At 36.0% G+C, this 22,777-nt stretch overlaps 1 protein-coding gene across 3 annotated transcripts in view; it reads left to right on the top strand.

Annotated features, from left to right (window-relative positions):
- CDKAL1 (CDK5 regulatory subunit associated protein 1 like 1) overlaps positions 1-22,777 on the top strand; it is a 315,678-nt gene that overhangs the window by 224,126 nt on the left and 68,775 nt on the right. For all 3 annotated transcript variants that reach the window (XM_015854755.2, XM_015854757.2, XM_032442509.1), the window contains 2 exons: positions 3,496-3,676; positions 11,258-11,320. In XM_015854755.2, coding sequence (XP_015710241.1) covers positions 3,496-3,676; positions 11,258-11,320 — 244 coding nt within the window. The remainder of the gene's footprint in view (positions 1-3,495; positions 3,677-11,257; positions 11,321-22,777) is intronic.

Genomic DNA, 22,777 nt, shown 5'->3' on the forward strand with positions numbered 1-22,777 from the left:
TTGTTTAGGATCATAGGACATAACTTTCCTTGTGCTAATGGAAGGGATTTTTCTGTGTAGAGGGACAAAAATGAGAAAATATGCAGTGGAACCCTGACCATTAGGTCTGTACTATATGATAGATGGTATTGATTAGTACTCCAATTCGGATTTTAGTTTTGTTGTGGTTTTTTGGTTTTTAGGTGGTTTTTTTTTTCTGAAATACCATAATTGTATTGTAAAATGTTCTAACTAAGAGTTGACTTTGGATACTTTTCTTCTCATTCTCCCAAGCTGAAGGATACAATAGCATATCTTCAGAGAAGAAGTTTTGCAAGACTTGTGATTGCTAGTTAAAATGTCTATACACATTCTTTCTAGGCATTGGTCAGAATTATGAGGTCTTTAGGACTGGCAAAGTTTAAGTATTCTTCTAGCAAAAATACTGAAACAGAATGACTACCTCCATCATCAAGGCTATAAGGAGCACATAACCTTCTGTGGATTTTTGTGGAGGGAAAAACAACAGAAACGATTTATGTTTCATAAGAATCTCTGTATTCTTGATTTGCTGTACAGTATGTTATGGAGCTTCTTCACTGACCCTAGGAAAAAATGTGCTGTGAGAGGATTTTTTGAGACTTATTGTAAATGTACTTGTGTAGCAAATGGTACAAAATGCTTTCTGGGTGTGTTCAGCATTTTTCGTTTTGTTTACTTCAGAATAACTGCATTTCATTAAATAAGTAAGATTGGCTGTGACACAACAGATTTATTCATTTGGAATTTTACGTTGTATTTCATATCTGGGACAATTCTTGAAAAATCTTCTCAGTCTGTGTAGTAAAGAACTTCGTGCTGCTTTGTTTCAGACTCTCAGAGTAGAGGTTGCCTTAATTTTCAAGTGCGCATGTATTTTACGTTTTCCTACAGTATGTTTTTTTCCGACTGTATATTTCAATAAGAAACCATGCTTTGTATGTGGAGCTGATTCCTCTCACTTTTGTGTGTGAGTGCTTAGAGAAAGGCTAAGAGCATGATTTTTTTTTCAGTAACAGGGTTTTATTCTGTGTGAAATTTCATATCCCTTTTTTCCCCCTTGTCGAAGACTTCTTTTTCAACAGTATAATTAACAGTGGTATAAAAATGTACAATACAACGTTGTATTTTGGGCAGTCTTACTGGATTGAACTGCAGTTAATTGCTGTTGCTGAGTGTGCCATGGCCCTTATTCTCTTTTCATACCCTAACTTTGCTTTGTGTGTAATAATTCCATCCAGAAAGAAATCTAATTACTAAGATAATTAACACCTTATCACCAAATGCAGTTCAGACATTGGTACCGTTTATGAATTTTTAAAATACGTAATTTCCTTTTAACTGAGTGACAACTGGTGTTATGGAGAAAAAGAGCATATTTTATTGTATCTAGCTTGATTGGGCCTTTTAATTCATGTTGCTATAGAAACAACCAAACCTTTATAAAGGATGGTATTACTACTACCATTGGTAATAAATGCTTTGACTATTTCTGATAGTGTCATTAGAATAACTTCATTATAGTGGTTTTGTCAAATGTAATGAAAATTCTGTGCATGTTCTAAGAAATGGCAGCTGATGTTACGTGATATTGATTTATGAATTAATGTAATTTTTTTCCGTAAGCTTACCATGATGCATAAAACATTTGTAATGTTTACAGAATCATGTTGCAGAGACTTTTCTCTTTCACTTTGTCAGCCTTAAGAATCCTTTGAAGATTTAAGCTGTTTAACTTGGGGAATTTTTGCTATTCTGGGTAATATTCAGCTTGTTTCCCACTTACTGGACATTTTCAAGGAGTTAGTCCAATAACTGTATTTTACATATGTTGATTTGACATTCAAATTCAGTGTTTAACCAAAATGTCCAAAATTGAGTGAAAATTCATGAACTCAAAGAGGAATTTAATTTGGTTTGTTTCTTTTGTGAGTATTTTTTGTAAGGAAAAGATGAAATGAGATTCTGACATGACATTGTCTAATAAACTTCTGTGCAGTTAGCTGTATATGCTGGCACATGTGAGATGAGGCCAAGGCATCTACTTCCATGTAAACTTACTGCTACTACATATATACAAATTATTTTATTTTGTTCTGTTAAGTTTAAATGGCCAGGAAAGATAATTACCACTGTATACTTATGGTGTTAAAAACTTTGGGATGAACATAACTTTGCATCCTCTAATATTGCACTCAGTGAAATTACTAAGAAAAATACTCTCCTCTTCCCGTTTTCTGGGTCTTTTATCAATAGATTCTCCTGTTGCAGCAAACTTCACTATTGCAGGAAGGTTCTTTTGGCTATGCCAATTCAAGTTGTGCTGCCCGCTGTAACCACAGCATTATATTTTCTATGGTGATGCACTTTAATAAGACACCTCTAAGAGAACAGGTCTCAGCTGTTCCCTTGCTATAGCCTACCTAAGTACTGTAGAGGTATTTAGATTGGAAAGGATCTCTAGAAAGCATCTTATCTATTCCCCCTACTTGAGACAAAACCAGTTTTAAGTCAGATGCTACCAATATCTGTATGGGGTACTTACCTTTCCTAGTAAATTACATTTTCTTCACTTTATCATTATTACTGTCTAGAAAACACCTCTTCTGCAACCACAGCCTTATCTGTCAGTAGGGAGCACTGGGAGTGCTATTCATTTCTGCCTCTCAGCAGAAGAGGTTTGTCATTATTCCCACTTTAGAAGCAAGCTGACAGAGACACAAAGCAATGCAGTGTTTTCCCAGTTTCTCCTAAGACTGTGGTCATCCAGCTGGCTATCATCACGTGTGGAAAACTGTGTCGATATCTCCAGGGTCCCACACAGTGCTCTGTAAATACCATGCAGTAATCTCTCGCTTGAAGAACTCATTTTTTCTGGGTCATGTGCTGAAGGGTTCTGCGTCCTCAGTCCAAGTGCAACAGTTAGCTGTTGAACTTGATGAACAGGAGAGCTCAGTGGCTGTAAACAGATCTATTTTGTTTTCTTTTTAGTGCAAAGAATAGTTGGCTTTTATGGAGTACTGAGTTAGAAATTAAATTGTGACTAAAGGATGTCTTATTGGCATTCATAATTTCTAGGCTTCATGAGATGTCAGCCCCCTTTTGGATATCCTGATCTCTTTTGAAAGCAGTGTTAAAAATTCTAGAGGCTAAGTCTCAGAAGTTACACATTTTGTGGATTAAGTAAGCAGACTTTAAGAAATCTGTCATCACCTAGAATTTCTGATGAAGAAAGAGTTAGTCCAAGTGTTCATTTGTTGCAGTGTCTTCTATATTGCTCATGGTGTCTGCTGAGTACCAAGTGTATTTTTTATTCCCAAGCAATCATTTTATTTATTGATTGATTTATCTAAAGATCGTTTTAGGCTTCAATTTCTGCAGATGAAGTTGAGGAATTTAAAGTCTATGTATGCTAGGTTTTAGGGGAGTAAGAATTATATGTCCTAAATTCAGTGGTTCTTTCTACTTTCTTTACAGAGTGCCTGGAATAACAATTGCTACAGACATCATCTGTGGTTTTCCAGGAGAGACAGATGAAGATTTTCAAGAAACTATGAAACTTGTAGAACAGTACAAGTTTCCAAGCTTATTTATTAATCAATTTTACCCACGCCCAGGAACTCCTGCTGCAAAAATGCATCAAGTTCCAGCTGCAGTGGTAAGACACATTCTTTTCGTCCAATGTACACCATGTATTTTTAAATGCATAAAGCATATGCATTTAAACGTAGATTTTCTGCAAAACTGTGCTACATTTCAATTAAAGATTTATGTTACTACTTGAATTGCTTTTAGAAATTTGCTAGATCATTATGTGCTTTGTCATACATTAATTATTGTTTAGATTGCTAGGAAGATTAAAATAATAGTTATACTGAAGTCATGTCTTTTCTATCAAGTTTTGATTAAGTGCTAAGAATGGTAGCTTAATGATTACACTTTCTTTTTCCCCATTTTAAGATTTCTGTGACTTCAGCAGTCTTAAAACTGTTGTGAATAATTGTGCAAAGTTTTAACGATAGAGCAATAGTAATATGTAATTCGTTTGTCAGGTATCCAATTTGCACACAATAATTCCAAAGGACCACCTTGTACTCTACTTACAAAATCACATCTTTCTTCAGCCTATGTGCTGAAGGCCACTGAAGAAGTTTGCAGTTAGTCTTTCAGTTTTGAGATGTTTTCTTTCTTTCTGTTCTAGCTTAAATGTGGAACCCTTCCTAATAATATAACATTTTCAACTCAGAGTCAAACCTAGAAAGATATCTGTCTTACCATAGAAAGCAGATGGCTGTTGGCCATGAATGAATGTTTGATTCATTATAAATAGGTTTTTTGTAGGTAATAGTAGCAATCATATATGAATATATTATTTTTTAATTGAATTTATTACTCTGCAAAATCTTGTAGTTTTTCTCCAAACAAAAAAAACTGTAGAAGACTGCCAGTACAATAATGTAGATCATTATTGTCTCACTATTACTGTCGTAACATTTGCATTTCCTATACGTATAAGAATGAAAGTTGGCCAACAATGTAAGTTTCTTTTAATAAAAAATTGTTTATTTCCACTTGCTTGTTCTGGTACTCTAATACAAAGTCAAACCTATGTATCTGTACTTGTATTTCTCCACTTGTTTGTCTGAAAGTGAAGTCTCTGCTTACTCTCAGTGTATACCATGAATTCTGTAAGATATCAGCTGCAGAAGACAGGAAATGAGTGTATATCTGGCCTCTGCAATTTATTATTCAGAGAAGTACCTCTTGAGTAATCATTGTTCATTTATTGTAGTCAATCTCATAATAGAAAATACTGGGTTTTCAGATATAAACAGCTGTTGTTGAAATATTATACTTAGCATAACAAACTGACACAATTGAATTATTTTTATTAGTTTAGAATGCTTTCTATAAGGTCATATAAATGAAAAATATGCAGAAATGTGATTCCTGGAAGTTAGGCAACTTAAAAACTGAAAAATGATTTGATTTATATTCTTCCATCCACTAGTTTGCAGGTGTGCTATTGTCAAAAGAGGTGCAAAGAGCTTAGTTTATTTTTCCCTCTTCTCTTTAACTGTGTGCCCTGGGAAGACATTGCGTGAAGAGCTCATTTATCAAAAGAGTATTCACTCTTCTGTGGGTTGGATGGTTACTTGGAAAGGGGTGGTATTGCTTTAACCCAATTTCACATTCTTATTTCTAGCACTAGCTTAGGGTTAAATTGAGTAAGAATACTCAAAAAAGATGAAAACTCTAATCCAGGGCTGATGGAAAGTATGTGATTAATAATTTCTTTTTTTTCCCTCCTTTCTATTGTAGTTCTTAAAAAAAAAATCATATGAGATCATAGAATTACTGAATGGCTTGGGTTGGAAGGAACCTTAAAGATTATCTAGCTCAAACCCCACTGCCTTAGGTTGTCACCCACTAAATCAGGCACTGGATCAGGTTGCCACGGCCCCATCCAGTCTGACCTTGAACACCTTCAGATCCCTTGTTCTTCTATCTTTCTAGAAGTGGAGAGTAACCAGTCAAAGAGAAAGGAAGGAGGCCGTGCAATCTTATGCTTTACATTTACAAAACTTCTAGATAGAAGCTAGTGGTCTTTCCTGTATTAGAAGGAATGTAGTGGCATTTTATTCCTTGTCTACAGTAACTTACCGTGTACATTCTCTGCTAGGAGAAGCCACCATGCATGCTATACATACTTAATTCTTTAACAAATTATTATTTGTGACATCATTTTGTGTTGTGTTTGTTTTTGTTTTTTTTTTTCTTTAACTGCTTATGCTTAGGGAAAGAAATAGCATATAAGTGATACTGAAATATTAGGTGCAGGTGTTTGAGTGTACATTTATGTAGTGCATTATATCACCAGTCTAAATGTGTGAGCTATTGCTTTTACAGGCTGTTTGTAACAGTGTTCTCTGCACTGAAACTGTTGGTAGGATCTCATTCATTGGTTTAGTGGGAACTATTGGTAATAGGTGAGTGGTTGGACTGGATGATCTTTAAGGTCTTTTCCAACCCTGTGATTCTTTGAAAATAATTTTATCTGTATTATTTAACCACAAATGCTGAACCAGTGAACATATTATTTGATAATGGTCTTTTTCCTAAAGTCCGGGTTTATTTGCTGTTGCTGCAGCTTTGCAGTATTTCTACAGTGAAGAGATCTGCTATATGCAAACTGTTCTGCTCCAGCGTAGTCCGGTTCACTAACTTTGGTTCAAGGCAGCTTCAGTGCTTTTGCTCAAGTATCACAGCTGTAGTAATAACATACTTGCCTTGCCAGTTCCTTTTAAGTTAGCTCTTTCCAAGAAGAATGTAATTTAGGGACAGCTGGTGGAGTACTAAGCATGGTAACATTTAGTGCTTTCAATTCTTTAGTGGATAGTTTTGCTAAAAGTTGTAAATACAATTGCTTTTCTGGATAAAAATCTCACTTAGACTTTGTGATGAAACCAAGTAGAAAAAAAATAAAGTTGGTAGGTCTACATGGAATCTTCCCTTTACAGAGATTATTTATCTTTGAAAGCCTTACAGGCACTGATCTTATTCTAAAAGAGCAGATGACACTAATCCAGATGGACAAGTCTGCCACCACAAATTCAGAAAAGACAGCTAAGGCTGTAAGCTTTTCTTGTTCCTCATGGAGAAAAAGTATCCATGGAGAATCAGACATCTGTCTAAATGGTCACATCACTTCATAATAATCAGTTAGGCTATGCTTACTGTGAGCGCTCTCTCAAGCCTTGAGAAAAGTTAGAGCCCAGTTAAGCAACACTAAGAATGACTTTTATTTGTAAGAAATGTCAGGGATTTGCTGAGTCATGTGTAAGAAAAATGAATCCAAATGTTGTTTGAAACTTTAATGCTTATACCCCCCATTTTGTCCACTTACTGCTAAGTACTTTGTTTCAGAGATGAGTCTGGTTGCTCATTATCTCCAATGGGCTCTCTGTAAAACAATTGAAGAAGTCTTAAAAAGTAAAGTACAAAATGCTGTTTTGTAGGTTGTTATTACTGACTGTAACTACAGATAGTATTTGTAGATAGGATCTGTGTTTTTTCACTTTCGTATAGCATTTATTCATAAAAGTGATAGAGCTGATGGTTGTACACTTCAGATTATAGGTTCTAGTCAGCTATTTATGCTAGTGAACAATGTAAGGGAACAGTATTCTGAGGGGTCTGGTAGGGTTTTCTATTTATCTGCTTGATGAAGGATCTGACTGCTTTGATTCTAAATGTAAAATAATTACACTTTCTCTCAAGCATCTCTAGTATTCTTTTGCTTTGATGATTCTGATTTCTCTATTTTTCAAGGTAGCTGTTATCTCTCTGGAGATTTGGAGGGGAAGAGTTCTCTCTCTGTCCTTGAGAATTGGTCTGTCACCATTTCTGTGAGCATTAGGGGACATTGTCATCTTATGATCAGCTTGATTTCTGTCACAGGGAAACAAATTGAAATAGCCATTTTGCAAATAGGTGTCATAGTAAGGAACAATTGAGTTCACCTGTGCTGAGAACCAGAGATGGCAGCTCTTTTGAGAGCAGTGATATGACTGTAGCTTCCTGATTATGCTGCCCTCAGTGGCAGCATGACTGGATTCTAGCCTTTCTGTATGGATTTTCAGTAGGGTAAGCTATTTTGTTTGTAGTGTAAATATTAGATTTCTGTCAAAAAAGCATTGTGATGTCCAGATAGAAGAAAACATATTCAGTTTCTTCACTGTCTCTTTTCTTTCCTCTCTTTATAGATATCATAAAATAATTTACCTTGCACCCAGCAGGAAAATTTAATATCAATCAATTGCTAGGCTTTACCTTTAATTCCTCTGAAGATTTTCTCTTTTATTTTCTTTCACTATATTTAGTTCTGTTAAGTACTGTGATTTCTATATTGAGATTAATAACTAAGTTATAAGCTTCATACATAAACTGCTGTGTGATATCAAAATTCACTTGCCTCAGAAACAGAAGTAGGTACAGGGTATTTTCTTTAATACTGTATAGTAGAAAAATTTGACATCTGAACCTCTGTACTACTTGCTTCCTCGGGAGCTCACATCTATTTATGGCTTGCTACTCTGCCTGAGTGAGGACTTTTATAGCAAGTTTAAGACCAGAGAGTTAAAAATGTGAGGGCTGGAGGGGGAGTTAGACTGCAGGAAAAAAAAATAAAAAATCAATATATAATCCATCTTATTTGTCGGGGAACTATTGAGTGAGGTATTCCAATTTAACCTTTTCCAGCAAGTTTTGGGCTTGCTTTCTAGTAGTTTTATTTAGACCGTGTTTCCTTACAGTTTTTATGAGAAAAATATGAAGCACTCTAGAAAGCCTTACGAACCAGTTGAGGCAAACTCTTTCAATGAAAATGGTGGAATCTGCAGATCTGTAGTGATATTTGACTGGAATTATTATGAACCTTGAAGGTGATAATAGATATACTAAAACTGAATGTTGAATTTATAGGGATCTAGTGCCTCACTCATTTCATATTGGGGAGTAATCTTGAAATTCTTCATTGCTAAGCAAAAAACTGAGGGTGTTCCATTTGTTAGCTTCTTCTAAGTAATCTGTAACAAAAGTATCTGAGCAATATTTGAATTCTTCTTCGCACTAAGCAATATGGATCCATGATGCTTGAAAGAAACGAAGTAATTTACAAATTACATTAATGCCATCTGAAAGATCGGTAATTATGAACCAAGTAAGGAAAGAAGATCAACAGAAAAGTCTAATATACTTGTGTGAGTTCATGGTGTTTAGTACTCAGTACAGTTATTTCATTTCCCAGCTTATTTTAATAAGTATTTTCTTTTTACAAAATATATTGTTAGGATGCCTCTTACCTTTGCCCTATTTTCACAGTATTATATGGAGAAGAAATTTTAAATTTAGTTTTATCTTTCCAAAGTAGTCAATGCAAAATATCATGCTGGTTATCTGTTTTGTAGAAAGTGTTCAATGGTTTTTGAGACAACCTATGCAAACAACAAAAAAACATTGTTTGTCTTTGAAGGGATAAGATCTGCAATACAGTATTTTTCAAGCATTGTAAAGTGTTTCAATATTGCCACAAATCACTGCACAGAGAAGAAAAGTAAAACCTCAGGAAACTCAGTAAATCTTGGCTTTATTGGTTTATAATTCTGAAAGAGATTAAAAGGATCCTTTACTGTTACTACATTTTAAGCATATAATATGAATCTCAAGTGATGAATGTCCCTTTAAAATCTTGGAAGTTATGAATAAGAACTCAGAAAGTCTCAGGCCCAGAAAATCAGTGAGAGAAAATATTTACATTAAGGTATGTGTCATTTTGCATGTGTGCTAACAGGGAAAATAATCACGTAATTATATAATCATAGAGTCACCAAGGCTGGAAAAGTCCAACTGTCCACGTTTAACCAATATTTCCCACTAAACCATGTTCTTCAGTACAACAAACACTTCTGGAATACCTCTAGGAGCAGTGACAGCATCACCTCCAATGTCAGCCCTTTCCTATGCCTGATCACATTCTTGGAGAACTATAAAATACTTCCTTCATGATTATACATTAAATTAGTGTTAAGTAACTTTTAAACAATCATTCTGATTACTTTCTTCAATTTATTATGGCATTTCTCTAAATATTTGTTATGGTATTTTAAACACTGTTGTTGTGCATAATTGTACAAGGACTGAAGTCATCACAGGGTGGAAATGGAATTTGAGTTGTACTACCTGAGCCTTTCATTGGAGTGTTTTTATTCCTTTGAAAACAAAGCAGGTATTAATGGTGTTTAGAGGGGCAATGTTCCTCTACTAGAGAGTTTGTTTCTTTGACATATTAGATCTCTGAGAAATTCTATACTATCAAAAATGTCTTTATTAATATTACTTTTGTTAAAGTTGCTTGATAATCTCAAAGAAACAAACCTGATTGGGTGTATTAGGTATACTGTATTACTGTAATAGAATTGTGTATAAGAGAAGCAATCCTCTGTATAGAAGTCAGAATTCACCACTCTTCTATGAGTAGGGGTAATTTTTTTCACTCCTTAGTGGTCATAACTGAAACAGAGTTAGTGACCTCTCGGAAGTGGTAACATTAGTCTGATACTTCTAATAAATTGGAATTATGCAGCTGTCATAAATATGTACCAGTAACTGAAGTCACTGCTTCTATGAATATTTCATAGGAAATAAAAATGTATGGAAAGAAAATATGTAATCTGAAATTACTGAATTGTCCTGTAGTTCCCAAAGTGCAGTCATTTAGCTGTCTATTTAGTTAACGGCATGCTGGAAACACGACCAGATCCTACCAGTCAGTTGGAAAACTGCTTTCACTGAATTGATTGCTAAAACAAAACAACAGGACAGACTGTAAGCAAAGAGTTATTGTCTTTCCATTTTCCAACATGGAATGCTCAGTCTTCCAGAGCTATTAATTAAGTTAACATAGATTTTGACATAAGGAAACTCTGAACTTACATGTGACTCATCCCTGCATTCAAGATGAAGAGTGCTGTTTTCTTTTTTTCCTTTTCCCATTCCTGTCTCTATACAATGCAGCTGAAAGATTTCTGTTTAACGTCTGCTGAAATCACTGAAAGGTCTTTCACTGATTTCAGTAGAAATTGGATTAAGCAGGTTTTGTCTTTGAACTCTGTTCTTAACAGAAAGAACCTCTTTCCCTTTGACTTGGCATTGAATGGTGTGCTACCTATTCATTTACAACAATCAAGGCAATGAGCGTATTAGCATCAAAACAGATAGAAAAATAACATATGATTTGTCCTTAAACTGCCTTCCTTTAAATTCAGTCTGCTGAAAAGCAAGAGTGCAAGTAAACACTAGAATAGCAGACAAGCCTTTGCAAGATTGGAGCCTGATCTTCAAACCTTATCTATATTCTGAAACTTCACTGATGTTTTATTGTTCAGAAATTAAAACAAATATGAATTGTTTACACATTCATCTGATGTTGTATATATTTATACATGTATAATAACGTATATATATTTATTTTTATGAATAATATGTTCTTATCGTTGTAAGTATATATGTTAATAATTTCCTGTGATATTTAGTATACTTGATCTGCACACAGTAGTCTTCATACTTACAGTTCCATTAATGTAGTGGGAATAGAATTTGTACCTACATGCAACTCTTTAAATCTACAGTCTCTTTCCTTTACTTCTAATACAGTTTATTTATTAATATTGCTTTTTAGAAAAAACAAAGAACGAAGGATCTGTCCCGGCTGTTTCATTCATACAATCCATATGATCATAAGGTAAGAAAAAATATGCTATATACATTTTTTATTAAGAGAAATTCCAAATATTCATGAAAATTATGTTTATGCAAAAATAAGAGAAAATTGAAAATTGAAGGCATTAGAGCATTCATGTTACTTAAATTATGCTGTCATATAAATGTTTCTTTGTTTCTTCAAGGCAAGCTTGAAAAGCTGCATTTTCTGATTTCTGGAATCAATAACTGGCTTTAACCTCTTAGAAGTATAAATTATAGATGGTCAATAAATTAAAGCGATCATTTGTGGTATCTGATTCCCTTTTTTTTTCTCTCTATTCAGAAACTGTGTTATTCCTTAATTTGGTTCTTAGGCTGTTGTGTCAATTAGGCTTAGAGAGGCATGATACTAATGAATTTGCTTTCTATAACTTCCTAAAGGGAGGTTGTAGTGAGCTGGGGGTCGGCCTCTTCTCTCGTGTAATCAGTGATAGGACTAGAGGGAATGGTTTCAAGCTGCGCCAGGGGAGATTCAGGCTGCACATTAGGAAATATTACTTCTTGGAAAGGGTAGTCAGGCATTGGAATGCACTGCCCAGGGAGGTGGTGGAGTCGCCGACCATAGGAGTGTTCAAGAAACGTTTGGATGTTGCATTGAGGGATATGATTTAGCTGGGAAGTATTGGTGATGGTTGGACTGGATGATCTTCTAGGTCTTTTCCAACCTTGATAATTCTGTGATTCTGTGAATTATCTATTGATTCTGAAGCCATCATTGGAAGATGCTGTTTTGCTAACAGCCTCCTGGTTGCTTGGGAGAAAAGAAAAGGTAGTCACTGTCACTATAATTTGATCCTTGTTTGTAAAGTCTGTGAACCCTGAAAGACTGTAACCATTGTTTGCTTCCCAAAGAAGCTTGTGATGTTAAGTGAAAGAAATAAGGCTGTCACAAGGAGATTTTGGAGTACCAGTAGATAGAGACAATAAAATCAGATTGAAAGACATCATTTTTGTGATGTCAGTAGTCATAATGCTTTCGTGTAGACATTATGAGTAAGAATTCACTAAGCAGTTTGATGAGCGAGTTAAGAAAAGTTGTAAATATTTTGAGGGAGTTTGTCCAATCTTGGATCCATCTGTGGGCGTACTTTTCTAGGCAAGTACACTAGATTGTTCAACAATTTGCCAGCAGTATAACATCACTGTCTTTGCTTCTGTTTTGAAAACCATGTGTCATTTTGCAAGTGTACATGTATAACTATACAGTGGAAAAAAGAGCTGAGTTTTATGTTTGGGAGAAGAAGACAGCAGGAGTGTATGTGTGTGCATCTATCTGTATGTATGAACACATGTGAGGTGTGTGTATAGCTCTACAATCGTTTGTGAGAAATAAATATGTTCTCTATATATCAGTATATTGAATTCATCAGGCAGGCTGTTGCTATGAGAGTTCCACAGTTACCACCTACTTCAGCATTTACAGTTTAAAAAAAAAATAAAGAAAGAAAAAGTTATCAAACGGTAGACATTCAGCAATTTTATTAATTATATATCAAGTGAAATCCATCTCTTTCAAGTATTTTTTATAGATCATCTTTGATTGCCTGTGAGAGCTGTTCAAGTAAAAGTTAAGGATCTATAAAAACTGATAAACATGATGGATAAAGGAAATTAGTATGACAGCATTTTAAATGGGATTGCTATTTTTTTTTGAGTTAAAGCTTTACTATATGTAATAGTAAGGAAATTAATATATAATAAGGAGAGGCAACTGATGAACCAGAAGCTTTGATATTCTTCTCCGTGTTGAAATTCTCCTGTGTCAAACACTTGTTATTCATAGAACAAGGAAATTCCATTATTCTTTTATTAGCACTTTTAATGGACCTTGGCCATTTGTAACTCCTGCTGCCTTCCTGCTCATATCCTTTGTGGCATTATATCAAAGTATCCTCAGATGATTTTGGCTTCAGTTGTGAAGACTTTTGCACTTTTTACAAATTAGTCATCAGGTAATGTGGACGTGAATATAAATGCTTGGATATAATTCCCTTTTGATCTTTGTTTTAGGACATATAATAAATTATTAAAAATAGCACAATTGTCTGATGGTTTTGACCATCATTGACATTTTTTTTTCTGTTTTCAAAGCACATTCCACATATATATCTGAGAGCAAAAGGAAAAAAAAAAAAAAAAACAAAAAACAAGAAAACGGGACTAATGGAATCATAAAAACAAAAATAAAAAAATCCTAATTTTCCATTTGACAGGAAAGGTTTTTCTTCTGCTAACTGCTTCCTGTTTGTGGTGGTCTGACTCATTTCAGTCTTCTTGCTTTGTGCTGTTCATTTTCACCTTAGTTGCCCACATCACAATTTGTGCAGTCCAGGGAAGGGCAGCAGTAATCAACGTTAGTTGAAAATAACAGGTATTTAAATTAGAGATCTGTTTTACTGAAGTTCTGTTTATCTGATCAAATGTCACACAAAGGACTAGAGTTTGAGGGGGTTGTTATTTTGTAGATTATTTTCAATAAGTGTCAGGAGGATGTTTTCCTTTATGAAAGTATTGGTGATCCAGAATCACAGTGTGAATTACTTGCATTACTGACTAACATTTTTCTTGGTTGTTTAAAAAACCATTTTTTCTGAGTCCCTTTCTGGAGTAGAAAAGGGTTAAACTTAAGGAGAAGTTATGGCTTCGTTATAGTAGTTAAAACAGGTGAAATAAAATGATTGGAACAGAATAGCCTACCAAGCGTTGATAGAATTTCATGCTTTTGTGAAGGGATATCACATAGGAAAGAGAAAAACTAATCAGAAAAATGATCGTTCTTCCAAGTTCATGCTTCACTCACTAAAGCAGAAAATGATGTAGTGACTACACTAACCTTACATACCTTACTTTATGCTTGGTCAGAAGACTGATAGAGATAGCAGATATTTCTTGAAATTCTTCTTCAGTTGAAACTGCCTTTCAGTTGTATTCTTGTTCAGCGGGATATGATCTTGTTCTGTTCCACCTGGTGTCAGTGTGGTGTTCCAGAGCCTATGAGTCTTCCAAATAATGTGCCTTCAACAGAGCTCATTGTGGCTTCAGTCTGGAATGGGGGGGAAATGTCTTGAACTCTTGATGTAAAACATGTGAAAAGCTTCCTTTTCTTCTAATATGTATGCTTTCTAAAGCTAAATAATTATTTTGAAAATGCTGATATATATCTTGGTTATTAAAAATCATTCCATTCTTTTTTCAATCTTATTTCAGGTTGTATAATAACATTGCATTCCATTTGTAGATGATGTCATTCCTTAGTCTGAAATACTTACTTTTTCCTATGTTTATGTAGATTAGAAATATCAACTTGCTTTCCTAAGAGTCAAGTTCTGACTGCTGTCTAATTTCTCTAGTTACCAGTAGAACAGCTCTCCTGATAATGTGCAGTTTATCCTTGTATATCACAGTCAGAAAAGTAAGATACAAATGAGACCCTCATGAAGTGTATCAACCGTGGTTTTAGGGAATTAAATTTAAAAAAGAATTATGTGTGAGAAATGTTCTTTTGTACCTTTAGCTGTTATCTGGCCTGTTGTCTAATAGTTCGTTCAATGAAAAGTTGTTTGCACACAAGAAAGTCATTTCAACTGAACCTTTCTTGTGTGTATACTGAGAGCTTTCAACTGCACACCTCAAGGATTTTATTATGTCTGCTGTGGATGTTTAAATTCCATCCAGTCTTCCAAATGGTGTTAGCCCTGTGAAACTTGGCCCTATTTTGATAGTAGGTTACTTGAAGAGCTTAATATGAGCTTCAGGATCCAGTACATGGAAAGCATCCAAATTCCACCATCAGAGACGCTAGTTCCTTTTTTCTTTCTGTTGGATGAGTAAGTATTCAGTCTAGACCTGGGCTAGATGTTTGGAATGATAATCTTCAATTTCTGCTTTGCAGAACACTGTTTATACTCACAGAAAGCAGAATATAGCACTACTTCTGTTCATTTTGTTGCTCTGCCCTCTTCAGAGGACAGTCCAGAGCAGAGACCTCAGGACACATCCATCTTTGCACTTTCATGCTTCTGAAGTGAAAAATCATCCCTGAATTATGCTTAAAACTCAGCTCTGGATTTGTTTCTTTTTGCGATCTGAATCTGTTGCTCAGGAATGGGACATAAACTCTGAAAAAATAAGGTCATGCAATAAATATAGCGCTAGTAGGCTATTATAGCAAGCACAGTATCCAACCAAATAAGAAATAAAATAGTCCATGTTTGCGTCATTTGAAATGTGTTTTTTGAGAGAATTCTTTCCCTGCAAAAACTGCTCAGTATTAAAAGAAAAATGACTATTACAGGAGATGAGCTCAAATAGATGCAATGCTAATTAAATAATTGTAAAATCTTAAAGCTTCACACTTTAAAATGTTCCATATTAATGTGTTACAGAAATGTTAAAACTAGAGCTAGAACTTCACAGACAATGCCTGTGTGATTGGCAAGTTATATTGACTATTGTATTGTGGCACACAATTAAGTGACAAAAAGCTTTTTTTTCTCTCTCTCTCTCTGTCTCTCTTTTTTCTTTTTTTTTTTTTTTTTTTTTTTTTTTTTTTTTTTTTGGTGTCTAGCATTACCTGAGATGCACTTTGAGCTGGGGTGGGAGGCTGTGTCTTATATTCATTGGGCTTTGATAAATGTAGAAATTATCATAGATGGCTCAAGGAAATTATGCAAACTCAATGGTAAGTCAGGTGCTACAGGCTGCTATCCTTTAAAATTTGCTGTGAGAATTGTTTTCAAGCAGCAGCCTTAAATCTGTTGTTGCAGGGCATCCTTTTCTTCTGCAGGGTTGTAGCTGCTCCAGAGAGCAATGGCACTGGGAACCAGAGAAACTGACTGTCATGGTGTGTGGAAAGAGGAGTGGGAGGTTAAGAGATGCTTTTGGGACCAATTTCCCTGCTTGTGATGTCCTTCCTTTTGTTTTTCTTTTGTGCTTGGGAAGCTGGACCCTCTCTGCATTCTTCACAAAGAAGCAAAATTGAATTTCTGATGCTTGCTGAAAGCAACAAATCTAGATGCCTGATTCTTGGCTAACATTTTAATGGCAGGCATCGCTGTCTGCTCTTACTGCTTTGTTAACTGGATCCTGAAGAGCTACTTCTGAGATATGTCTGCACTGTGGTGTGACTTATTACATGAGAGGATGTGTAAATAGGAATGATGGACAGCTTGTGGAGTTGCAAGTGTTGCTACGAGAGTAACTTATTGAAAGAAGCTAGTGAAAAATTTCAGCACTGTTGTGGTATTAAACATATTTGGCTGATGAGATTTACTAGTTTCAGTAATCTTCACTCTTATCTCTTTGATAATTCTTTATTTCCAGGCTTTGCTGTCTTGTGTTTCTTTGTTGCTGACCATAGGTGATGTTTTTACAGACAAGAGTATCAGGAAGCTGCCTTTGTTTCATACAGATCAGTGTTAACACCGCACTATGTTGTGCTGAGCAATGAGAGCACATCGGACCACTCAGTGAGGCAGAGCCACTGAGTGCCGAGATGGTGTGGCAACATAGGTGGGGTGAGACCAGAACAGTGTCTGAGTTAGCCAGGAGTTATTCTGTACCCCAGGACACCAGGTGGAGGTCTGTAATGCAGATAGTTGGCTGCAGGCAGCTGCTGCTCAAAACTGTGGTGGTGAGACCTCGTGGTGATGGTGGCCGTCAGGGAGTGATATTGTGTTGCTCTGCGCTGGGTGGCAAGTAATTGCGCTGCAACTATATATCTTGTTGTTGTTCCACTTGTGTTCCCATTTTCCTCTTCTGTTGTAGTAAATAGTTTTTATCTCAGTCCATGAGCTCTATTTTGTTTCATCCCAAGTGGGTGCAGGGGTTAGTGGGTGGGCAGCTGCGTGGTGCTGAGCTTCTCCTGGGGTAAACCTCGGAAGAAGTGTTACCAGCTGGCAAGTTTCAGTAAGCCAGGTCTGGGTGCTTTTAGAAGTATGTGGACCAACTATTTCACAACTAAACAACTACAACAATTACTAAACAACATGAACAATTCTTAGCAATTTTTCCTAAGGACAGTTTTGTTTCTCGTATACATTTGTATGTTTTGTAAGATGGGCATGGGCCGTGGAAGTGTTGGGAATGTGCAGGTTGCTTTTAAGCGGAAGAAAAAGAATTGTGTCTGACATCTTTTCAAGTAATGACTTGAGTACATGATTCTGAAAAATAACGAAAGTCCTTTTAGGCTTCTTTCCATTTATTTGAGGATCAGCAATGTACTAAATCATAAGGCAATTGTGAGTCTGCAGAGGCTGTGATATAAGCCACAGACAGAATTTGCTAAAGCAGGTACTTTGAGTTCTGTGAGATGAAAATACTTTCTAGATTATTGTTGAAAAGGAACAGAGCCTTTTGCTATCTCCTGCCTCAAGACAGATTTCAGTTTTCATATGATAGCTCAGATGTCAGATCCAACCACGTTTTATGGAAATATTCTTATTGTAACCTGCATCCATTCTTCTCTTTTCCCTTCCCTCGTGCTTAGAAGCGCTTTTTGGAGGAGATTGCATAAAGCTGTTTTGTCTCTTGATATGATGTAAGGCTTCAAAGAAGACTGCTGAAAGAGAATAGCAATTTCAATTGGAAGAGTAGTGCAGTGGCCTTGTGCTAATGGCATACTTGAACATTACTTTGATGATACTGAAGAAATCTAATGGCCTGAAAAGCTGTTTCTTTTTTGTTGTTGTTGTTGTGTTGTGTGTTTTTTTGTTGTTTTTTTTTTTTTTAACTGAACTCTTAGCTGCACTGAAGTTATTGCAATCTGTAACACAAAAGAAAACTAATATATAGGCAGCTTAGAAATAGCTGTTCGAATACCAGGATTTTTTATAGGGGGTTGGGAGAAGAACAAAAAAAAAGGCAGTGCAATGAAAGGGCTTACTTCTCTGTTGAGTGGGCTGTATCAAAAAAGATATATCTGCTCTGTCTTAAATTTGTAGCTGAAACGTTGAGACAAAAGACATGCAGTCTTGTTTGAAGTATATCATGCCTAATAAAAAAGAGAAAATAAAAGCAGGTATGCATATATGCTTAATGCTGCAGTTAAAATTCTATTCAGTGCTATTAACTTCCTGTAATTCAGTGTTTAAAGCATCAAACCATATGGTGCTAACTGAATTGTTTAGGTTTGTTACCTCAGTTATCACTCAAAAGGGAAGCTTTTACTTTTTTAGCTTAAATAGATGCCTCTATGACTTGCTACAGTGTAATTAACAGTATCTGTAAATTCACGTTTTCATTTGAAGTAAAGGCAATGCTTTGTGATGAGGCTAGACTTGGATATTTAATAAGATATCACAGGTATTATGAAATATTTTTTATTAATGATTTTAGAACAGTTGATGAAATACACTGCATGACATCCTCCCATTTACATCCCATTGTAAAGCATTCTGGAAATGAAGGGAAAGAGTGGAAGATAAAGGTAAAACGATCACAGGAATAAAAAAACAAACAACACCGTCATGAAAAAAATGTGACAGAAGTAAATAACGTTTCAAAAGTTTTCATATGAATTGCAGTTTGATTAGAGCAGTTAAATAGTGAAAACAAGTTCGGACAACATCATTTTGCACAGCACAGAAGTAAAGTCTTTTCTCCATATGGCTGTGACTGTATCCAAGATATAGCTTACTTTTTGGACAATTGGTTAGATTAAAATGACATTGACAAGTAGGACAGAGTGTGAAGAATAGCAACAGAACTAATTATTTGGGGTTTGTTATCCTGTGTGGGGAAAAAAAAAAAAAAAAAAAAAAAAAGAAAATACAGCTTTCATCTGAGGCAGTTACATGAGATACATAGCACATATATTTTTTTAATGGAATCATGAAAATGATGTCATTTACTTAACAGTTTTTCTTCCTGATAAAATATGAAAATGTTAGTATAGCAGATTGCCTAAAATAAGTATTTTTCTACCTCTAAAAATACTGAATTATGAAAGTGATGGACAAGATTTATAGGGACATCAAGTATCTGTCATATCAATTCAGAACAAGTGACTTGGGGCGCATTAATCCTCTTGTTGCTTTGCAAAGAAAGGCATTGTCTTTCTCTGCATGTCTCTTTCACCTGTATAGCTTGTCCATCATAACTGTGATACTGACACAAAAGTATGGAAAAGAGAGGTGTTTCTAGTTTTCTAAAATTAGTTCCTGTAAAACCTTGAAATCACAAAAAGGAAACAGACAAAGCCACATTAATTTTTTTTTCCAGACTCTGATCTTTCTTTGGCAGCATGGTGAAGTTTATAACTAATCGTGTGTGACCATTTGAAGTTTAGATCTAGTTCAAGTATCATTCCCTCCCAACATTCCCATTTGACTTATTTCTCTGTTCCTGTGCAGTGTGTTGTGGATTAGATTTCTCAATTGTAAGACAAGGGGGAATGATTTAAACTAAACTAGAGGAGATTTAGTTTGGATGTTAGGGGGAAATTTTTTGCTCAGGGTGGTGAGGCACTGTAACAAGGTGCTCAGAGAAGCGCCGTCCATGGAAGTATTTAAGGCCAGGCTTGATGAGACCCTGGGTAGCCTGGTCTAGGGGCTGGCAGCCCCTTGCACAGCAGGAGTTTGAAACTAGATGGTCTTTAAGATCCCTTCCAACCCAAGCCATTCTATGGTTCTATTAATTATCTTCTACTTTTTCTCATTTTTCCTCCAAATAAAATAAGGAGAATAAATTATGTCAGTGTCCTAATATATAAGACAAGTACAAACCTAGAATTTGTTATAAATGTATGTTAACAAAACGTGTTTTGTTTTGTAAATGTGAAGTGTTCTTCATATTGATTTTCCTCTTATTTATGAATGTAGTTTTCATCCAAAAATTATATCTATCCAAAGATACACTATCCATTCTTACATTCATTTTTTGAAGGAAAGACTCCATTTGCATACATGGCAGCCTTTTTCTTCAGAATTTACTTAATTATTCTAAATTTCTGGGAGGTTCCAACTTCAAAAATTATCTTCCCAAGAAGGTGCAGTTTTGTCCTGTGATTCTGCAGAGATTGGTTCTGAAGTCTAAAAGATGTGGAGCCAGTGGTAGGTTTAAGGTTTGGTATCTCATGATCCACCAAGATAAAAGTGGAGCATTTTATCTCCTTAAAGAAACAGGCCTTTTGCATTTTTTTCATACTAAATATGTCATGTTTTAGTTTCACTTTAAAATTTGATGTCTTAATGTCATTAAGATGGTATTTTAATTTAAGTAAATGCTGCTTTATTTTGACTTTTGAGGTTTTTAAATATATTAGGCTTATATCTTCTTTCACGCTTTCCTCATACAATCCTGATAGATCTAGCCATATGGCTTTACTTAAAAAAAAATAAATAGATGAAAGTAGTTGCCAAAGGCCATTAGAAAACTCTATTTTTATTTTTTTTTTCTGAAATACATAGTTTGTTCCAAAAGTAATACCTTCTACTTATTTCCATGGAAAGTCTACCAGATACGAAGAGCACAGTAACACTGCTTGACAGAGAACATTCTCAGCTACAAAATAGTATCTTTCAACATAGTCACCACTGTTAGCTATGCATTTTTGCCAACAATGCAAAAGAACCTGCATTCCATGCTCAGAAAAATCTGCAATTTCATTCTGTCATTCCTTTTCCAGGAAAGAATATTGGTGTTCTTTTCTTTTCCACGTCTCCTCTAGTAGTCCATCCATCCTTTATTTTTGTTTACTGGAAGAGTAGGAGGTCATCAGGAATAGTCAGCATGGATTCACCAAGAGAAAATGATGTTCAACCAACCTCGTAGCCCAGCTGGGTAGGTGGGAGGAGAGCAGTGGATGTCATATACTGTCACATCCACTTTGGCATTTGATACTGTCTGCCATGACATCCTATTAATGAAGATGAGAAAATTTGGTATAGATGAGTGGACAATGAAGTGGGTTGAGAGCTGGCTGAGCTCAGAGGGTGGTGATTGGTGGTGCAGAGTCTGGTTGGAGACCTGTGACTAGGGGCATTCCCCTGGAGTCAGTGCAGGGTCTGGTCTCGTTCAGTATCTTCACTGACGACCTTGATGAGGGAATAGTGCCCAGCGTCAGTAAGTACACTGATGATACAAAGCTGGCTGGAGTGGCTGACACACTGGAAGGCTGTGCTGCCATTCAGTGAGACCTGGACAGACTGGAGAGCTGGGCAGCAAGAAACCAGATGAGGTTTAACAAAAGCAAGTGTAGAGTCTTGCACCTGGGAAGGAATAACCACAAGTATCAGTACAGGTTGGGACATGACCTGCTGGAGAGGAGCTCTGTGGAGAAGGACCTGGGAGTCCTGGTAGAGAACAGGTAGGCCATTAGCCAGCACCATGCCCTGATGCTCAAGAAGGCCAGTGGGATCCTGGGGTGTATTAGAAGGAGCATGGCCAGCAGGTCAAGGGAGGTGATTCTCCCCCTCTGCTCTGCCTTGGTCAGGCCTCAGCTGGAGTACTGCATCCAGCTGTGGGCTCCCCAGTACAAAAAAAGACATGGATCTCTTGGAAAGAGGCCAGCAGAGGGCCACAAAGATGAGTTGAAGCCTGGAGCATCTCCCCTGTGAGAAAAGGCTGAGTGTCCTGGGTCTGTTCAGCTTTGAGAAAAAAGACTCAGAGGTGATCTCATCAATCTCTACATATATCTTAAAGGTGAGAGTCAAAGGGACATGGCTAACCTGTTTTCAGCAGCTTGTGTGGACAGGACAAGGGGAAACAGCTATAAATTTAAGCATAGGAAGTTCTGCACCAATATGTGAAGGAAATTCTTCACAGTGAGGGTTACAGAGCACTGGAACAGACTGCCCAGAGAGGTTGTGAATTCTCCTTCTCTGGGGATATTCAAGACCTGCCTGGACACCTACCTGTGCAGCCTGCTTTAGGGAGTCTACTTTGTGGGGGCTTGGACTCAATGATATTTAGAGGTCCCTTCCAACCCATACAATTCTATAATTCTGTGATCATTTTTAAGGTGCATGTATGGGAAGTTGTACTCTTTTATGCCTTTTATTTTACAAACACTTTTTATTTAAAAGGCCTTCTTGCTACACAGCCTTACAAGACATAAGCCACTACTGTTCTACATTGCAGATCCCAGCCTTGTTTTCCATAGAACATTTACAGAAAATGCCTAATAAAGAACTAAAAATATGAACCATTTGTAAGCACTATGCTGGAACTGCCATTAAACACCAATTCACATGGCAGACAGACGGTGGCAGCTTCCGTGTTAATGCATGGCACAATTCCATATTATATCAAATGTCAAGTGGACATTTTGACAGATACTGTCATCAGCGCAAACATTATTAAAGAGTTTGCTTATAATTTTTTACTGAAAACACATACATTTGCCTCTCAGTATCTTCTCAGTCAGAGCCTGCAGCAGTGAGTACTACTTCTCCAGATTTTGCCTAACAAAGCCTCCTCTGTTTCTGTCCATTCCTCA

Source organism: Coturnix japonica, chromosome 2 (assembly GCF_001577835.2).
Source record: "Coturnix japonica isolate 7356 chromosome 2, Coturnix japonica 2.1, whole genome shotgun sequence".
NCBI classification, from domain to species: domain Eukaryota; kingdom Metazoa; phylum Chordata; class Aves; order Galliformes; family Phasianidae; genus Coturnix; species Coturnix japonica.